The sequence below is a fragment of the Podarcis erhardii genome (genome assembly GCF_964252035.2).
Source record: "Podarcis erhardii genome assembly, chromosome: 4".
In the NCBI taxonomy this organism is placed as follows: domain Eukaryota; kingdom Metazoa; phylum Chordata; class Lepidosauria; order Squamata; family Lacertidae; genus Podarcis; species Podarcis erhardii.
This window is the reverse complement of record NC_138508.1, coordinates 10630487-10651544: the sequence shown is the minus strand read 5'-3', so window position 1 is coordinate 10651544 and position 21058 is coordinate 10630487. Positions and strand designations below refer to the sequence as shown.

The 21058-nt window shown below is 45.7% G+C and overlaps 1 protein-coding gene across 2 annotated transcripts in view; it reads right to left on the bottom strand.

Annotated features, from left to right (window-relative positions):
* The window catches only part of MYO7A (myosin VIIA), a 152073-nt gene that overhangs the window by 15403 nt on the left and 115612 nt on the right, over positions 1 to 21058 (bottom strand). For both annotated transcript variants that reach the window (XM_081860001.1, XM_081860002.1), the window contains 10 exons: positions 18217 to 18387; positions 15910 to 16027; positions 14825 to 14951; positions 13755 to 13924; positions 12243 to 12433; positions 11316 to 11440; positions 8469 to 8626; positions 3964 to 4117; positions 1856 to 2011; positions 785 to 890 (listed from right to left, as the gene is read on the bottom strand). In XM_081860001.1, coding sequence (XP_081716127.1) covers positions 785 to 890; positions 1856 to 2011; positions 3964 to 4117; positions 8469 to 8626; positions 11316 to 11440; positions 12243 to 12433; positions 13755 to 13924; positions 14825 to 14951; positions 15910 to 16027; positions 18217 to 18387 — 1476 coding nt within the window. The remainder of the gene's footprint in view (positions 1 to 784; positions 891 to 1855; positions 2012 to 3963; positions 4118 to 8468; positions 8627 to 11315; positions 11441 to 12242; positions 12434 to 13754; positions 13925 to 14824; positions 14952 to 15909; positions 16028 to 18216; positions 18388 to 21058) is intronic.

The window sequence follows — 21058 nt, the reverse complement described above, 5'->3', positions numbered from 1 at the left end:
TAGCTGCCAGGTGCAAGGCAGTAAACAACCAGCTACAGTGGTGCCTCGCAAGACGAAATTAATTCGTTCCACGAGTCTCTTTGTCTTCCGGTTTTTCGTGTTGCGAAGCACCCCTATTGCGAAGCACCCCTCAAGTTAATGGTTTTTAGCTAATGCACCCTTGGAGAAGGAAAAATGGGATTTTGGGGCCCGTTTCAGACTGACTGCACAATCAGATTTTACATTTGGGAAACCCATTCCTTCAATTGAATACATGATAAAGATAAAAACTGTTATGTACTGAAGTTCTCACCCTGGGCCAGCAGGGGGATACTGTAGATAGTTATGCAAATGAAGGATCGAAAAGTGACGTTCAGTGATTGGATGGTTTTAGAAAATGGCAACAGTTACATTGTCCTGGAGCTCTATATAAGCAGGCTGACTGAGCCCCTCAGCTTAGTTCTGTTCTGACATCTGAATAAAGAGCTGTTTGAAGAATCGCTGTGTCGTCTGCTATGTTCGCCCACAACTTAACAAAAACAAAGACAACCAAATAGCCCTCCCCATTGCAACAATGCAATATAAGCATCCCTCATTAAAATATGCAATAAAACAATCCCATTAAAACAAGAAAACGGTCACCCAGTCCTGCTTCCCATCTGTAGAAACCTGAACCCAGGATCTTCCTTGACTAAAGATACTCTCAACAGCCCTGTTCCCAACCCACAGACTACAGCTTCTCCACAGGCTGTGGCCTTGCTTATTTTGTCCAATTCCCCCCCCCCTTTCCTTTTTTTGCTTTTACCTCATCTGTGTCATCTGGGAAGTACACTTTATGGAAAATCTGAGTTGTTTTGTGCTGAATTGCCTCCACTTCTACCAGATGGGGCGGGTACTTCCTAGATCCATTCCTGAAAAACAAAACAATACAAAAAACTTGCTATAGAGAACAGCTTGGGGGCACCTCTTTATTTTTTTATTTTAAATTACTCAATGTATTTAATATATCTTTCTCTCAAGCTGGGGTTCAAGGCAGCTCCCAACGTTTAAAAAAATTACTGATGAAATACAAAGCAATAAAAACAAACTATAGTTGTACCTCGGAAGTCGAACGCAATCCGTTCTGGAAGTCCATTCGACTTCCGAAACGTTTGGAAACGAAAGTGCGGCTTCTGATTGGCTGCAGGAAGTGTTAAGATTCCTGCTCCGTGATTGCAGTCATGGGATTGTTGTCTATCACATGAACGGTATATGTTTTTACTCCACAGTGTGGGAAGTGACGGAGACAGGATGTTTGTGTTAGTGTGTTCCATGAAGTGGGACTATTGTCCTTTGTTCTCTCTCTTTGCTGTCTGATGGAAGCTCAGCTGAGTTGCTGAGTTCTGTCACGCAAACTGCAAAGATTCTGCAGATCCCTAAGTGTGCGGATGTCTGTTGGCATCAGTCGCTGTAATGTTTGGGCTGAAGAAAGCTTTTGAAGCTCCCAAACAGTTGACCAGGAGGGAGAGAACATGCCAGTCGGGCCTGTGTCTCTGCCAGGGTCCTACTCGAGTGTAGGACGAGCTCCTGACAGGAAGCTTCTGCAGCCAATCGGAAGCTGTGGAAGCCCCATCAAACATTCGGCTTCCAAAAGAACATTCAAAACCCGGAAAAATTCATTTCCGGGTTTTGATCGTTCGGGAGCTGATTTGTTCGGGAGCCAAGGTGTTTGAGACCCAAAGTACGACTGTAGTTGAAAACAACTCCAAAGAAGATCGCAGGGTCTGGGCTGGTTTGTAAGGGGAGAAGCAGCTCTTGGGGTATTGTGGTCCCGATCCTTCTGTGTGCAAAACAGCTGCTCCACCCGTGAGCTGACAGTCCCTTCCCAGCAGCTTACCTGAGTGCTTTCTGCAGCCTCTGAATGCAGTCCGTGGCAAGTAGGTGATGCTTCCGAGACTGAACAAACCGCTGGACGTGGGGCAGGAGAACGTTACTGGGGGGGAAGAGGCCCGTACAAAGCCAAAGCAGCTCCCAGCCTCTCTCTTCGCTGTACCTTTCCAGCAAGAAAACAAGAGAACATGGTGAAGAAAACACACACCGAAAGCCCATTTGTTTTCTAATTTTAAAAAAATAAAGAAATCTAAATCAATCAATCAAAAACACCATTCTCAGTTATTTGGTTTCCATTTGTCAAATTTGTGCCACAGCAACAGGGAGCAGTCCTTCGTCCAGATCTTCATCGTCCGCTATGGACTGGTATCACACCTAAACTTTTTTGGGTCCTTAGCTTAATAAAACATTTTTGTCGGCTGTTTCTACACCTTCTCCATTATTGGGTTTCCCCTTCTTTCTGCGCATTTACAATCAGCACCAGGACTATGTTTATAGTCAAGTTTTGTTATGCGCATCATATTTGTTACTGCGTATTTTTTGCAGATCTGAAAAAGTTCAATCAAGCGAACAAAGTACCATGAGATCAATAAAGAACAGAGAAGCTTATTGCTGCTTGGTTTGATTTTGTGACCTGTGCCAATAACCAAGAACACAGTCAGTCTCCGCCATTGTCGTTCAAACAGATCTCCCTTTTTTGTACCCCCAATTCCTGAACCTGCAATATAAAATAATGCTTTTTTGTTGTTGTGCTTAAATTCTACGATTCTTGAAGATTGCCTGCCCAGTGTTCTTCATTTGCATTTATCCCCCTGCCATAATAGGGTATGATTTGGGGGTTTGGGCTGGGTGTCCATCAGTATGCAGATGATACTCTACCTCTCTTTTAAATCACATCCAGTGAAGGCAGTGAAGGTCCTGTGTGAGTGTCTGGAGGCGGTTGGAGGTTGGATGGCAGCTAACAGATTGAGGTTGAATCCTGACAAGACAGAAGTACTGTTTTTGGGGGACAGGGGGCGGGCGAGTGTGGGGGCTCTCTGGTCCTGAATGGGGTAACTGTGCCCCTGAAGGACCAGGTGTGCAGTCATTTTGGACTCACAGCTGTCCATGGAGGCACAGATCAGTTCTGTGTCCAGGGCAGCTGTCTACCAACTCCACCTGGTACACAGACTGAGACCCTACCTGCCTGCGGACTATCTTGCCAGAGTGGTGCATGCTCTAGTTATCTCCCGCTTGGACTACTGCAATGCGCTCTACGTGGGGCTACCTTTGAAGGTGACCCGGAAACTGCAATTAATCCAGAATGCGGCAGCTAGACTGGTGACTGGGGGCGGCCGCCGGGACCACATAACACCGGTCCTGAGAGATCTGCATTGGCTCCCAGTATGTTTCCAAGCATAATTCAAAATGTTGGTGCTGACCTTTAAAGCCCTAAACGGCCTCAGTCCTGTATACCTGAAGGAGCATCTCCAGCCCCATCGTTCAGCCCAGACACTGAGATCCAGCACCGAGGGCCTTCTGGCGGTTCCCTCATTGCGAGAAGTGAGGTTACAGGGAACCAGACAGAGGGCCTTCTCGGTAGTGGCGCCCGCCCTGTGGAACGCCCTCCCTTCAGATGTCAAGGAAATAAGCAGCTATCTTCTCTTTAAAAGACATCTGAAGGCAGCCCTGTTTAGGGAAGTTTTTAATATTTAATGCTGTATTGTTTTTAACTCTTGATTGGAAGCTGCCCAGAGTGGCTGGGGAAACTCAGCCAGATGGGCGGGGCATAAATAAATTATTATTATTATTATTATTATTATTATTATTATTATTATTATTATTATTATTAAAAAACCACCTCTGTTATGCCAATTATTATTAAGTAATTGACTTGATATTTAGGATTTATCAAAGCTCAACAAAAATTTGTAGCAAAGAAAGAAATGAAAAATGAACTGCACACAAAATTCCACTTGCACCTGCAAGCACATTCTTGGCTGATTCAAATATGGGAAGGTAGAAAGGGCTTCACAGGTGGGACAGAGCTGCTACACACTGGCAGTAAATCTTTCTCTGTCCACAGAAAGTTCCACTGCAAACGTTATTCCCGTGCAGAGACGCAGAACCTCTTACTTAATGTGGTTGTCAGTGAGCTGTTTCAGGACTTGCGAGTAAATCTCATCTTTGAGTGGTTCGGCTTTCAAGGCGCCTTCAAATATTTGGTCTGTTAGCTCGTTCACCGAGCGGGTTCTTTTCGAAGGGTAGTCGCCCATATACTTCAGGATGGGTGCACAGGAAAGGTTAAGGGTGCAATAACCGGAACAGGCAGGAAATAATAAGGTAGCATTTCTACATTGCTTTTCTTGCGAATATTCAAGACGGCTTCAAAATCAATTTGAAACATTTGAATGAGTGGACATGAGATTGCAAACAAATTGATAATTTGTCTGGAGAAAACTTTTAACGATGTAAATGGGAGCGGGAGACGTGAGGGAGTCCAAAGAATTGATGAAATTATGTTTGTGACAGAAGTAAGACTGTTTATTATTTGTGCATTGATATTTAAAAACTTTAATAAATATTTATATAAAAAAAACACAAAATCAATTTGAAACAATAGTCGTACATTGGTTTCCGAACAGCTTAGTTCACAAACGTTTTGGCTCCCGAATGCCGCAAACCCGGAAGTGACTGTTCCGGTTTGCAAACCATCTTTGGAAGCTGAACGTCTGGCGGGGCTTCCGCAGCTTCTGATTGGCTGCAGGAGCTTCCTGCAGCCAATCGGAAGCAGCACTTTGGTTTTCGAACGCTTGGGAAGTCGAATGGACTGTGTGCACTATTTGGTTGAATGGCAAAAGCAATGTGGGATGGTGGGGGTATGAGGAAAAGAGGGTATTCTCCTTTTGCCCATCATGGGAAGATTTTTGAACTGAAAGAAGAGGCAAATTTGGCCTGTTTTGTTGGGACGATGAGCTCTTCAAAGCGGCTTGCACAGGAGCATTGGCCCTGGATGTTTTGAGGTTTGTGGGGTGCCGGAAATAGTTGATCACATTTGATTTTTTGTGTGGGTTTTTTTGCAGTGCAGTGGTACCTCGGGTTAAGAACTTAATTCGTTCTGGAGGTCCGTTCTTAACCTGAAACTGTTCTTAACCCGAGGTACCACTTTAGCTAATGGGGCCTCCTGCTGCCGCCACCACGCAATTTCTGTTCTCATCTTGAAGCAAAGTTCTTAACCCGAGGTACTATTTCTGGGTTAGCCGAGTCTGTAACCTGAAGCGTATGTAACCTGAAGCGTCTGTAACCCCTGGTACCACTGTATACAGAAGACACAAGGCCTCTCCTTCGTAGGTTTTGTGATTTGGGTATTACAGACTTGTCTGTTGATGTTGCCTTCTAAAAAGGGGCTTAGAGCTGGATAATTTATGTCAGTTTGTGAAAGGTCAGAGGCTTCCTGGAAGGCTGTGTGTGAGAAATGTGATCATATCATTGCCACACCATTAAACCAGGAGAGGAAAAGGAAGGAGGAGGAGATGGAGGGAACAATACACAACAAGGGTCATGGGACTTTTCCTAACAGAACTTGTTCTCTTTGAGGTGGGCTGGTGGGACGCCCACTGCCATTTCCTAACACTTCACTGGCTTAAGCCAAATGAGCAGTATTTTGGAAGGAACAGAAACCATCCAGATTTCAGGGACCGGGCTGAGGAGGTATTATGTACTGAGTTGAATAGGATCCAGAATGCAGCAGTCTGATTGTCCTAGAACAATAGGCTCCAGAATGCAGCAGTCTGATTGGTCCTAGAACAATAGGCTCCAGAATGCAGCAGTCTGATTGGTCCACAGGAGCCACCCAATCCAGCTCTAGGTGGAGGTGAATCCATGACCTGATTGGCCTACAGGAGAATCCCAGAATTAGCCAATCACATGGGGCCCATTGTGTAAATAATGTATATAAATAAGACATTCTGGGGGAACTTCCATTCCTCCTCATCACTATGAACTGAATAAAGAGCATGAAATCCACTCTCGACTCCGAGTATATTTCAGGAGGGCTACACCAAGGAGCAAAGGTGGGAGCCACCCCCTCTCCCTGCTCCTGCTCCTGCTCCTGCATCTTCCCAGGAGCAGAAGGACAGTATAGATTTGGAACAGTGTTTTGCAGAGGGGCATAGTTCGGAAGGCAGAAGCTGGGAAAAACTGGATGGGGAACAGCTAGGAGAAGAATCACTGGGAGAGAGAGAGAGTTAACAGATTCACAGTCTCTGGACAGCACCCTCCCCGCTTCTCCAAAGTCACGGAGAACTCAGAAACTGTCAGAACAGAAAGCACAGAGGCTACAAACTCAGATTACAAGACGTAGGAGTGACGTAGATTAATAGGGACTGAGGGGGGAGTATCCCTTAATTGGGAGCACTGCCATTTCTAGGAGATGTGTTCTTTGTTCCCTCCCTGTGATTATTAAAGATTTTAACTGGTAAGGAGCTCCTTTCATTTGATCTGTAATTTGGGTGTAATCCTTGACGCCTCCCTTTCCATGGAGGCGCAGGTTACAGCAACAGCCAAGGTGACATTTTTCCACCTTCGCCGCATCAAGCAGTTGGTCCCTTATCTTTCACGCCCTGACCTGGCCACAGTGATCCATGTGACGGTCATCTCCAGGCTTGACTAATGTAATTAGCTCTACGTGGTGCTGCCCTTGAAGCTGTCCCAGAAACTCCAGCGGGTGCAGAATGCTGCAGCGAGGCTCCTCACAGGGTCCCTGCCATGGGAGCATATTCACCCAGTGCTTTTCAAGCTGCACTGGCTCCCGGTGGAGTACAGGGTCAGGTTCAAGGTGCTGGTTTTGACCTTTAAAGCCCTTCACGGCCTAGGACCCTCGTACCTACAGGACCGCCTCTCCTGGTATGCCCCACGGAGAGCCTCAAGGTCCATAAATAACAACACCCTAGTGGTCCCGGATCCTAAGGAAGTTAGATTAGCCTCAACCAGAACCAGGGCCTTTTCAACACTGGCTCCGGCCTGGTGGAACACTCTGTCTCATGAGACCAGGGCCCTGCATGATCTGATTTCTTTCCGCAGGGCCTGTAAGACAGAGTTGTTCCGCCTGGCCTTTGGCTTGGAATCAGTTTGAATCCCTCCCCCTCTTTCTTTTTCCTTTCTCCACCTGTGAAGAGGCTTCATCCTAATGTTTTAATGTTGTATTTTAATCTTGTTTTTAAAATTGTATTTTAATCAACTTGTTTTTATTATTGGTTGTTAGCTGCCCTGAGCCCGGTCTTGGCTGGGGAGGGCGGGGTATAAATAAAATTTATTATTATTATTTGTCACGGCTAATAATTGGCCACTGTTTCTTTAATGCTTAAAAAGCTGGGTCAGCATGAGTCAGCAGCCTGCACCAGGTTGTATATATAGAGTGAGAAATGTTAGTTTGTTGGGTTGGTTGGTTGGTTGGTGAAAGCTGGTTGTGTTGATGTGTGTACAGTTGGTCAGTCGCTTTTGCAGAAAGACTTTTAAGAATAAAAGCAGAAAGTACTCTGCAAGGATACTCTTCTTGTGGACTCTTGTGCCGACAAGGGTCCAAGGACCAGGCTGAGGCGACAAAGGGAGGTCAGAACCCTTTCTCTCTTTTTTTTACAAACACTGACATCATCATCATCATCATCATTATTATTATTATTATTATTATTATTATTATTATTATTATTATTATTGTCATTTTGGACTCACAGCTGTCCTTGGAGGCGCAGGTCAATTCTGTATCCAGGGCAGCTGTCTACCAACTCCACCTGGTACGCAGGCTGAGACCCTCCCTTCCCGCAGACTGTCTCGCCAGAGTGGGGCATGCTCTAGTTATCTCCCGCTTAGACTACTGCAATGCGCTCTACGTGGGGCTACCTTTGAAGTTGACACGGAAACTACAACTAATCCAGAAGGCGGCAGCTAGACTGATGACTGGGGGCGGCCGCCGAGACCACATAAGACCTACATTGGCTCCCAGTATGTTTCCGAGCACCATTCAAAGTGTTGGTGTTGACCTTTAAAGCCCTCAACGGCCTCGGCCCAGTAGACCTGAAGGAGCATCTCCACCCCCATCATTCTGCCCAGACACTGAGGTCCAGCTCCAAGGGCCTTCTGGCGGTTCCCTCACTGCGAGAGGCCAAGTTACAGGGAACCAGACAGAGGGCCTTCTCGGTAGTGGCGCCTGCCCTGTGGAACGCCCTCCCATCAGATGTCAAAGCGATAAACAACTACCTGACATTCAGAAGACATCTGAAGGCAGCCCTGTTCAGGGAAGTTTATAACGTGTGACATTTTAGTGTATTTTTGGTCTCTGTGGAAGCCGCCCAGAGTGGCTGGGGAAACCCCGCCAGATGGGCTGGCTACAAATAAATTATTATTATTATTATTATTATTATTATTATTATTATTATTATTATTATATCTACTGCCGGGGGGGGGGGAGCTGATTCCCAGAAGCTTGTCACAAGTTTGTCTTTCAGACTCTGCCAGACAGGCAAAATGAGACCGCTGGATTGTGGCCGACTTCAGGAAAGGGTTGGGCAATCCTGCCCACTTCTCTCTCCGTGGCCTCATTCATGCCTGCTGGCTCAGCAGGGGCACAGCACTTGGAAGGATATCAATGAAGGCCATGCAGGCTTCTTGCGACAGCTCCTCGCTTCCCAGGACCTTCTTCAGCAAAGGCTGCTTGATGGGCTCCCGGGTGTAGGACCACATTTTGTCTTTCCCTCGGTTCTTGGTGATCATGACTCTGCTCAGCGTGTGCTTGGGAGGAGGCCTGTGGGGAAGAAGACACGGCAGTGAGGATCTCTCCCCTGTTTGCTACTTTAGCCTCCAGTTCTGTTAAGCATCATTGGCAGGGACATCCCCAAGGCCTTTCGGGAGGCGTTCTTCTATGCAACGGCCGCAGCTCGGACTTGGGTGGCCAAGGGGTGGAAGCAAGCAGGAAAAAATGCCGTCGCCATTTTGCGAGGCATTGTGGAAGCTCTTGGGTCTGGGAGGAGTAAGAGAGAAATAGAGTTGTTTACATATCGTGAATCAACTTCTCGGTGGGACTTAAGAGCGATAAATGCCAAAATTTACGATGGAAAGAGTGACGTTATCTACGAAGGAGATATATGGAAACCATCTGGACTTAGTGGAGGAACGGGAAATCCACACAGGAATATAACACTTGCTATCGGCTTAAGGAGACTAACAGAAGAGATTGTAAAGGAAAAAGAGAAATTATACGAACAAGATATGATGTGGCAACACCAAGATAAGACTGGATAGAATTATGAACTTTGTTTGGACTGATTGGGACTGATTTGGACATTAACGCAGTAATAAGAAGATGATCTGAATCCCCCTTTGGATCTTGAAGTATGGGTTCCCCCAACAAAATTTAAAAATTTGGCTTTGTAATTCGGAATTTATATGATGTGATTTAATTTGATGTGATTGGCCAATTAATAAAAATTATTAAAAAAAAAAAAGTGGTGGAAGGAACAAGAAGCCCCGACAATAACAGGCTGGCATTAAAAGCTACAAGAATTTGCTGAAATGGCCCAGTTAACAAATACCCTGAGAGGCAATTCGAAACAAAAAAATTATGGAAAAATGGGATAGATTTAAAACGTATGCTCAAAAATACATTAAAGGTTCGCTATCTATGCTAGCGTTTGATTGACGCTGGAGTGAGACTGAGTTGAGAAATAAGACTAAGAGCACATATTGATATAGGAATGTATCACATAATATGTAAAGAAATATACAATAATAAGAGTACATTCATTTGTAAAAAAAAAAAAAAAAGGAATATACAACGGGAAAGACAGGAAGTCTAGTGTGTTGGTATGTACCGTATTTTTTGCTCTATAAGACTCACTTTTTCCCTCCTAAAAAGTAATGGGAAATGTGTGTGCTTCTTATAGAGCGAGTGCCGGCTGCGCAGCTATCCCAGAAGCCAGAACAGCAAGAGGGATTGCTGCTTTCACTGCGCAGCGATCCCTCTTGCTGTTCTGGCTTCTGAGATTCAGAATATATTTTTTTCTTGTTTTCCTCCTCCAAAAACTAGGTGCGTCTTATGGTCTGGTGCGTCCTATAGAGCGAAAAATACGGCATATGATTTTGGGGGAAAAATTGTTTATGTTTGTTCTCTTTGTTCTTTCTTTTCTTTTTTCTTTTGTTTCATTTTCTTTCTAGGTATATAAAATTTGTATATAATTTTTGTATACATGTTGGAAATTACATTATAGTAAGTCCTGTAATGTAATATGACGACGTTTACCAATGTAATATAAGAATGTTAACAAATAAATAAAATGCAAATTCAAAAAGAAAAAGAAAAAACCAAAACCAAAAAACTTCCAGTCCACATCACAGCGCACCCTACCCAAAACTCTCAGCTCCCTTTTTGCTTTGGTCCTTCTCGTTTTCTGCTGAGTTGAAGGAGGGCCATTTGCCATCTCCCACAGAGCCCCCTTCCTTTGTTCCCCTTACACCTCACCAGGAGGTTAGCCCGGCTATTCCAAAAATTAGAAGCCTTGAAAAGACGTTAACATTTGCTGGATCCGGAGATTAAAGGGGTCTGACACCCATAAACTCACAACAACACCTTGTCTTTTTATGTAACAGTATTACGTTGCATTGTGATGCATTATAAGTGGCGTCTGCAACAAAATGTTGCAGTATCTCTCCCTAAGTAGGACGGCTGCCATTGGGACTCCATTTCTGTCCCACTGCCTAAGCTTGCTGTTAGAGGAAGTGATATGAAACTCCAACTTTCTGCCTCAGTTAGAAGCATCAAGTTTAGAACAACAAATGATGAAACTAACATTTTTTTAAAAAACAACAACACACACCCCACAACACACACAATTAACAGGCAAACCATCAGGCAAATGCTGACTCTGACAATGGAGGAGGAATGGCTTGAAGACACTGATAGACTTCTCCTCTATAGTTTTGTCCAATTCTCTTTTAAAGCCATCTCTGTCTCTGGTAGAAACTAATTCCATATATGTGCTGTGTAATAAACTTTCCCTTGCATGTCCTAAATCAGGGGTCAGCAAACTTTTTCAGCAGGGGGACAGTCCACTGACCCTCAGGCCTTGTGGGGGGGGGGGCAGACTATATTTTTTTTGGGGGGGGAATGAACAAATTCCTATGCCCCACAAATAACCCAGAGATGCATTTTAAATAAAAACACACATTGTATTCATGTAAAAACATGCTCATTCCCAGACTGTCCATGGGCCGGATTTAGAAGGCGATTGGGCCGGATCCGGCCCCCGGGCCTTAGTTTGCCTAACCCTGTCCTAAATCTTCCAAAATTCAGCTTCATTGGGTTCAAACAGGTACTAGCATTCTGAGAGACAAAGGAAAACTTCTCCCTGCTTGCTTTTTTCTAGCACAGAAAGGGATCCAGCTGATATTTCAAGAGACCAGTAGACTTCTCTGCTCCCGTTTTTTTAAACGCTTACCTAAAATAATCGTAGGAGAATTCTTCCAGGGTATATGGCTTCATTCTTTCTTCACTGTCTGACGTCACCAGCTGAGCTGTCCTTATGACATCCTGCCTCTGGTCTGGTGTCATGGTAACCAAGGCCTGGGGTGCAGAGAAACGTCCCCCATTAATTATGACACAGTATAACAATAAAATGACATTAATATGGCATGGAGCAGTGGCTCTCAAAGGAGCGGCATGCCACACCGGTATGGCAGGAGAGAATGGGAGGTCTGGCAGAAAGATGCAAGGACAATCAATCAAAGAAACAGTTTAACTTTTCAGCGTAGTATAGAATCAAAATGTTTTCCCAAGCGGATGACATATGTATGTCTGAACTCTGCAGCTCAGACACCACTTTTGAACTTACATCTTGTACTTTTGTAACTTAGATAGTAGTTCTAAACCTGCCTTCCTTTTGCTACTTTAATTGCTTCTTGGAGACCTGGGTTATGTAAGTAAATACTACTTTTATTTCTTCACAAAACAACATGTGTGTGATTGCTTTCTCTCTCTGTATTCTGTTTTACAATTTAGAGTACTCATTTAAACAACCTTAAAATATCAATGACTTCACTTCTTCTCTTTCCATGGTTCATTTTGCATAACATAAATCCCTGCATATTTTACATAAACTAACCCATTCCGTATTCCATTATTACATCCACTAATACTTATTTACACTGTTGAATTTATCTTAATGCTGCCAACGTTTTCAAGTGTACACAATGTCCCCCCAGATATTGAATAAACATTTTCCAATCTTCTCTAAATGTATGTTCTTCTTTTCTCTTATTCTATATGTTATATCTGCAAGCTGCACATATTCTATCAGTTTAAGTTGCCAGCTAAAGAAGAATGGCAACTGTGGTTGCTGTTTTTAACCACCGTTCCTGCAGCTTACCACAATCTCCATAGGAGGCATGGTGACCGTGGGCAGGACGTAAACAGAATCTGTTGGGAAGTCCCCTTTCTGTTTTGTCCTCTCATTGATCCCATTAGCCCAGCCGGAATTCATCACGTTCTCTCCTGTGTCCTGATCCAGAATGATCAAGTCTCCTTTGAGGAAGCTGAGGAACCCCGATTCTTCACCCGCTGTGGGAGACAGAAACAGCCGTTCATCTTAGTTATTCATCCAGTCCAATTCCCTCCAGCCCACGAATCCCACATAAGACATTGCAGAGTGGGGACTGTCGTCCAACAACAACTGGAGGGTGCAATTTGGTGAAGGCTGTTCTAGAGTGCACACACAGGCCAAACACAATTTTTTGTGTGCTTTTAATTTAGAAGATGCGCCCTTTACATAAAATGCACACTTTTCAATTGGTTTGTCAGTAAAAATGTGCATATTGGTACATATCTTTTGCATATTGTTTGCACGCCTCCATTTGCTCAGTGGAAATACATTGCAAAATCCAGAAAAGTGTGTAAACTAGTTATCTCCAGCTTGGAATACTACAATGCACTCTACGTGGGGCTACCTTTGAAGGTGACCTGGAAACTGCAATTAATCCAGAATGCGGCAGCTAGACTGGTGACTGGGAGTGGCCGCCGAGACCACATAACACCGGTCTTGAGAGACCTGCATTAGCTCCTGGTACGTTTCCAAGCACAATTCAAAGTGTTGGTGCTGACCCTGAAAGCCCTAAAGGGCCTCTGTCCTGTATACCTGAAGGAGCATCTCCACCCCTATCGTTCAGCCCGGACACTGAGATCCAGCACCGAGGGCCTTCTGGCGGTTCCCTCACTGCGAGAAGTGAGGTTACAGGAAAACAGACAGAGGGCCTTCTCGGTAGTGGCGCCCACCCTGTGGAATGCCCTCCCTTCAGATGTGAAGGAAATAAGCAGCTATCTTCTCATTAAAAGACATCTGAAGTAGCCCTGTTTAGGGAAGTTTTTAATATTTAATGGTGTATTGTTTTTAACACTTGATTGGAAGCCGCTCGGAGTGGCTCAGCCAGAAGGGCGGCGTATAAATAATAAATTATTATTATTATTATTATTATTATTATTATTATTATTATTAACCAACGGAACTGTGTTCTAATTCACAAGCAAGCTCAGGGGTATCCGTTCAGATCAGTTCACTACGAAAAGTGATCTAGACAATATCCTCCCCCTTGATAGTGTTTGAAGGATTGAACCCTGATATTTCCCTAGGTACATTTTGTTCAGTTACAGATAGGTAGCCATGTTGGTCTGCCATAGTCAAAACAAAACAAATTCCTTCCAGTAGCACCTTAAAGACCAACTAAGTCAGTTCTTGGTATGAGCTTTCGTGTGCATGCACACTGGTATCTGAAGAAGTGTGCATGCACACGAAAGCTCACACCAAGAACTGACTTAGTTGGTCTTTAAGGTGCTACTGGAAGGAATTTGTTTTGTTTTTACATTTTGTTCAGTTCAGTTTCCTTACTAGGATTTGGGTTGTCCTGGAGCGTGACCACAAACTTCGACCTCTTCCTCAGCCCTTCCAGGAATATGACCACCAGACCTCGGATGTCCTCTGCGTTGTTGGACGTGAAGGTGTATTCGTCTCCCTTGATCGTGGCCAAGGTGAAGCTCTGTCCCTGAAGCTTCCCACCTCTAGAACAGAAATACTTTATTGTCACAGTACCACTGTACCAGTGAGCCTCCCTCAATCTCTCAGTCCTTGTTACACTCTGTGTGCTGTCATACGACCACCAACCCTGAACGTCAGCTGCAATGTTGCTGTCTTCCATTCAGCAGCCTCACGGCCCACAGGTAGAAACTATTCTTTAACCTGTTGGTGTGGCTTACCATGCTTCTGTATCTCATGCCTGAGGGCCCCTTTTGCCAATATATACATTTTATGGACATCATGCCTTTGGACATACCCTTACCCATAAAAGGTAAAAAGGATAAAGGTAAAGGACCCCTGGACGGATAAGTCCAGTCAAACGCGACTATGGGGTGCAGCGCTCATCTCGCTTTCAGGCCGAGGAAGCCGGTGTTTGTCCACAGACAGCTTTCTGGGTCATATGGACAGCATGACTAAACCACTTCTGGCTCAACGGGACACCGCGACGGAGTGTATGGAAACGCCATTTACCTTCCCGCAGCAGCAGTACCTATTTATCTATTTGCACTGGTGTGCTTTCGAAACTGCTAGGTTGGCAAGAGCTGAGACAGAGCAACGGGAGCTCACCCCATAGCAGAGATTCGAACCTCCAACCTTCCAACCAGCAGGCCCAAGAGGCTCAGTGGTTTAAACCACAGCGCCACCAAGCGTCCCAACCCATACCCATATCAGCATACCTGTTGAAGAGGAAAGGGTCATAGAGACCTTTTCCTGCCCCTTTGCTTTCACGGAGAAAATGGCTGAGATGAGTCTTTGAGATTGGGGGCGGGGCATGTTACAGAGGGTTATCACTTTCCCCAAAGACCAGAGGATTGAACACTTCAGCACATTGCTTGGCTGCATGCTAACGGACATACTGATTAGTTAGTATTTTGCCACCTTACCTGCTGCTGGAGACGGCAGTGATCTCTGGGAAGGAAAGTTCTAGAAGGACCTGCTCTTGTTCATCGACAAAGTACACTCCTGTCCAGTTCACAGCTACAATGACGTCGTTTTTGGGAAGGCTGGGACCTGGGTTTGAAATAAGATGCGACTCCATCAGGCTTCAGAATAGAGAAGGGAAGCAGGGCTATTCCATCAGGAATTTTAAGAGAGCAGCTGCCTCTGGCTCTCCCCCAGTGATTACCGAATAGCAGCTGTTTCACCAGCCTCCTTGAACTGTTCCCAGCTGTTAATGAAGGGGGAAGGAATGGGTTTCTATGAACTCAGTCTGAAACGGGACCCTAAATCCTCATTTTTCCTCCTCCAAGGGAGCATTTCTAAAATGCATTAACTTGAGCTTTTGAGTCAATGTATAAACCGAAAGCCAGCTGTATAAACAAGTGCTCAAAGCCCTCTCCTTTATCAGTCCGTGACGGCAATGGATGACCTTGCCAGTTCCGTGGAGCAGGGATGGTGTGTCTGGGTCTTATCTTACATCCTGACCACAAAATGACGCACAAACCTTGTCAAGTCTGACAAGAGACCCGGGAACGGTGCCAGGAGTGTTCTCAGAGTTGGTGACCTCCTGCCCCAAGATAATAGTATAGGAACAGGAACAACCTTTTATGGTCAAGAGTACCGGAACAGGAATATCTGTTTATGGTCATGGATGTCAACTTGTGTGTATGAGCTGACGTGGTTGGATTCCTGGGGAAGGGGGGAGAGGGTGCCTGGAGGATATATATACTGCATGAAGTTTCTCATTTCTTTGGACTTGCTGTGAACTGACCACGCAAGTGCCTTCTGCTATCCGGAGAGCAGAATAAACTCTTTCTCTGAATCAACCTCGGTGTCATTTGACTTCCTCCCTCCCTCCCGGGAACAACGCAGACCCAATCGGTGAACTCCAATAAAGCTACAATCCTTATAAAAGAACGGTAACTAAAACTTAAGAAGTGAGCTTGCCGATAGATTGCCATTGTTCACCACCAACGTCTATAGTTAAGAGCGGTGCAGTCTATCATGAGGTCTAGTTTCTTGGGGTTACCTGAGAACTTGAAAGCTTCGTAGAATCTGGAGAACAGCAAAGGCCACTTGAAGCGAGCAAAATCCACCACATCTTCCTTGACTTTCTTCGGGTCCGTTCGCTTCTGGGTATAGATTCCCTGTAGGAAGGAGGAAACAAAACACCAAGTTGATAAACCTCAGTGAACATCTTGTAGGGTTTTCGGTGGATTAAGCAGCACTGAGAAATCTAAAACATATATTCAGCAGTTGTAGCCTTGTCCCGCTACAAAGATACTGTTATGTACTGAAGTTCTCACCCTGGGCCAGCAGGGGGATACTGTAGATAGTTATGCAAATGAAGGATCGAAAGTGACGTTCAGTGATTGGATAGTTTTAGAAAGTTGCTACAGTAACGTTGTACTGGAGCTCTATATAAGCAGGCTGACTGAGCGCTTCAGTTCAGTTCTGTTCCAGCTTACAAATAGCTGCTTTGGAAGAATCGCTGTGTCGTCTGATATGTTCACCCACAACTTAACAGATACAGTGGTATCTCCGGTTGCGGACGGGATCCGTTCCAGAGCTCTGGTCAGATCCAGAGGTTTCTGCAACTGGAGGGACCACTTTTGTACACGCTCATGGCGTGGTAGAGTGCTTCTGCGCATGCACACACGGCGAAACCCGGAAAAATACTTCTGGGTTTGCCACTTACGTACCCTGAAGGATACGTAACCGGAGGTGAACAGAAATAGAGGTCTCACTGTACTTAGATCACAATCCTATATACCAGGAATCGGGAACTAGTGGCCCTTCAGCTGTTGCCGGACTACAATTCCCATCATCCCTGACCATTGACTATTCTGGCTGGGTCTGATGGGAGCTGTAGTTAAACAACAACTGGGTTACTGCATGTTCCCCAACCTAGATAGATAGATAGATAGAGTTGTTGTTCTCATGCGTCTGTCTCAAGAGACAATGGAATGCACCTCTGGGAATGAAGTCAAACCACTGGGGAATCACAACACCTGCTGTGGCTCTAGAGATCAGGAACTCGTAACTGCTGCCTCCCGTATTAGCAGCACTGAAGTGGCCTCCCCGGGGTGCAAGCCTGGGCAGTGTGTCTGGAGGTCCTGGGCTGCCCAGATGACTAGACCTCCCTCTTGACCTCACTGATGTGGTCCAAAGGAAGGAGGTGTACCAGGCACCATCCAACCGCCTTAGGGACCCCACTCTGGATTTTTGTATGGTTAACTCCTTAGCCTTTTCTTCTCAGTGGGATTCACTTCTCAGTTGACATGCATCAGACTGTCTATTAAGTATGTAAAGAGATTTTAAAAAAATGAAAGGAAAAGTCAAGAATAATCTGTAATCTGTAATGCTTTCTTCCCCCTTGTTCAGAATTGTCCCCTCCAGGTTCCCCCAACATGGTACCTTCCATATTTTCGGACTGTGACTCCCATAATTCCTGACTATTGCCCCTGCTGCCTGGGGCTGATGGGAGTTGTAGTCCATAATATTTGGAGGGCACCAAGGTTGGGGACCAGGTGCTTGCTCGACGTGTGGCAGCTCCTGTCAAAAGATCTTTCACATCATCTGCTATCTGGATAAAAGAAAACCTCTGGATTTAAACTTGGATTCTATATTTGGAAAGCATGTGTTTAAAGCTGTAGGGCAATTTGGTGCATAAAAAGGTGAATGTAGGTGGCACTGTGGGTTCGGGTGGCACTGTGGGTTAAACCACAGAGCCTAGGACTTGCCGATCAGAAGGTCAGCAGTTGAAATCCCCGCAACCGGGGTGAGCTCCTGTTGCTCAGTCCCAGCTCCTGCCAACCTAGTAGTTTGAAAGCACGTCAAAGTGCAAGTAGATAAATAGGTACCACTCCAGTGGGAAGGTAAACGGCGTTTCCGTGCGCTGCTCTGGTTCGCCAGAAGCGGCTTAGTGCACAGAAACGCCATTTACCTTCCCGCAGGAGCGGTACCTATTTATCTACTTGTGCTGGTGTGCTTTCAAACTGCTAGGTTGGCAGGATCAGGGACCAAACAACGGGAGCTCACCCTATCATGGGGATTCGAACCGCCGACCTTCCGATCGGCAAGTCCAAAAGGCACAGTGGTTTAACCCGCAGCGTCACCCGCATCCCTTAACTTGGTGCATATGCCCCCTCCCAAATCCTGGGAGTTCTAGTTTGTGCTGGGAGACGGCAATAGGGGTGCACGGCAGGTCAGAAGAAAGTTTTCTGTTCGCATAAAGGATGGACGCAAATTTCAAATTAGGATGCCGCCACTTAAAATGAGTGCTTTTTCCTAAACTCCGGCAGCCTCGGCGCAAGAGGAGCCCTCAGCTCCTTGCCTTTTTGTGGGCAGCTATGATGTACTGGGCCCACTTCTCGATGGTTTTCGAAGGCGTGATCTCTCTGTCGGGGATATAGGAGGGGATCAGGTTCAGGAGCCGCTCCAAGACCATTTCCGACCCGTAATCCACATAGTATTGCTGGGAAGCCAGCTCAGCCAGGTCTTCTTCCTGTGGGGAAAGGGGTTCCGGAACAGGAAAACACAGGAAAGACAATTGGGAAAAGGAAAATGGAAGCTGTTCTTCCTGCAGTACCAGAACATAAGAAGATTCTGCTGGACCTAGTCCAGCTTATATACACACAATAATTACCAAAATAAGTATTCGTTCTTTATTGATCTTCTGAGAAAAAAACCTTGTGCAAAGGCACAGAGACTTACAAACTACCCAGCCTAAGATGAACTTATAATGTCTGGTTTCAATGGATTTTTCAAATGTTTAGCTTAGTCTTTTGTTTTCTTTATCTTTTTAGGTAAGTCCGGTGTTGTTCACAATACTGAGAGATGCTAGTGAAGTCGTAGATGGATGTAGTGGTCTAATCTCAAAGCCTTGATACGTATATTGATATTCAGTTTCATAGAGAATACTATTTCTTGGCTTAAGCTTAAGAGACTGATTTGCTTAGAAATCGTATTTTTCAAAAAAGGGGGGAAAAGGCTAAGACCACTGAAGAAGCCCGGAAAACTACCTTGGGAGTGTGCTACCTGAAAGCCCCAGTAAAAGGACCCCACTGGGGTGCGAACAGCGGCCTTACTTGGACTGCCAGGGCGAAACAGGTGCAAAATGCCAGCACCCTATCTACAACTTCAGTAACATCCATCTACGACGTCACTAGCATCTCTTGGTATTGTGAACAATACCAAACTTACCTTTTACTGGGGGAGAACAATGTACACCACCTTCATCTCCTTAGCAGAAAACATGGGATATAAATGCAATAAATAAAAATAAATGCTTTATGGACTGGAGCGAAGTTTCACACTTAAAAACTTTTCTTTCCACTTCCTTCCGGTTTATTTAGAAAAGTGGGATAAAATGTTCAAAATAAAATCAATACATTACAAATGTGCCATGATGTGTTTAAGTGACAAATTTCGAGCAAGAGGAATGCTTTCTTGAAGTTTTTACTTTAAATGTTTTTGTACTGTATATGCTGGAAGCTGCCCAGAGTGGCTTGGGCAACCCAGTAAGATGGATGGGGTACAAATGTTGTTGTTGTTGTTGTTATCATTATCATTATTAAACTTGAAGGACCACAGTCAGTCGGAATCATCTATGCCAGGGGTCAGCAACATGTGGTCCATGGGCCGGATGCGGCCCACGAAGACCGTTTTACCGGCCCATGAGCCACTCCCAAACTGAGCCGCTCCCTCGGTGAGTCCTCCGTGCGCTGTACTACACCAGCGCAGCGCGGTGCGAGGACTCGCTGATTGGCGCCAGAAATCGCGTCTGCACACATGCAGATACTGGAAATCGCGTCTGTGCATGCACAGATACCGGAAATCACATCTGCGCACACACAGATACCGGAAATCGCGCCTGTGCACACACAAATACCGGAAATCGCGTCTGCGCATGCACAGATACCGGAAATCGCATCTGCGCATGCACAGGTACCAGAAATCGCATCTGCACACACACAGATACCAGAAATCGCGTCTGCGCACATGCAGATACCGGAAATTGTGTCTGCGCATGCACAGATACCGGAAATCGCGCCTGCGCATGCACAGATACCGGAAATCGCGCCTGCGCATGCACAGATACTGGAAATCGCGTCTGCGCATGCACAGATACCGGAAATCGCATCTGACACACACAGATACCAGAAATCGCATCCGCACATGCACATGCACATGCACAGATACCGGAAATCGCATCTGTGCATGCACAGATACCGGAAATCGCGCCTGCGCACACACAAATACCGGAAATCGCGTCTGCGCATGCACAGATACCGGAAATCGCATCTGCACACACACAGATACCAGAAATCGCGCCTGCGCACACACAAATACCGGAAATCGCGTCTGCGCATGCACAGATACCGGAAATCGCATCTGCACATACACAGATACCAGAAATCGCGTCTGCGCACATGCAGATACCGGAAATCGTGCCTGCGCATGCACAAATACCGGAAATTGTGTCTGCGCATGCACAGATACCGGAAATTGCGCCTGCGCATGCACAGATACTGGAAATCGCGTCTGCGCATGCACAGATACCGGAAATCGCATCTGGCACACACAGATACCGGAAATCGCGTCTGCGCATGCACAGATAACAGAAATCGCATCTGCACACACACAGATACCAGAAATCGCATCCGCACATGCACATGCACATGCACAGATACCGGAAATCGCATCTGTGCATGCACAGATACCAGAAATCGCATCTGCACACGCACAGATACCAGAAATCGCGTCTGCGCATGCACAGATACCGGAAATCGCATCTGCGCATGCACAGGTACCAGAAATCGCATCTGCACACACACAGATACCAGAAATCGCGTCTGCGCACATGCAGATACCGGAAATTGCGTCTGCGCATGCACAGATACCGGAAATCGCATCTGTGCAAGCGTGATTTTCAGCTTCTGGGCATGCGCAGAAGCGATTTCTGGCACCTCGAACATGCACAGATGCGATTTTTGACACCGCACCAGTCTGGCCCACGGACGATCTCCATGTGAGTGATCCGGCCCATGGCCGGTAAACCTTGCCGAGCCCTGAAGATTCTATGCAGTCGCTGTACGAAGTCTGTCTGCTGTCAGAAGGAGCAAATTCTGTTGACAGCCCCATCAAAAACCACCAGACCTTTTTCACATGGGATG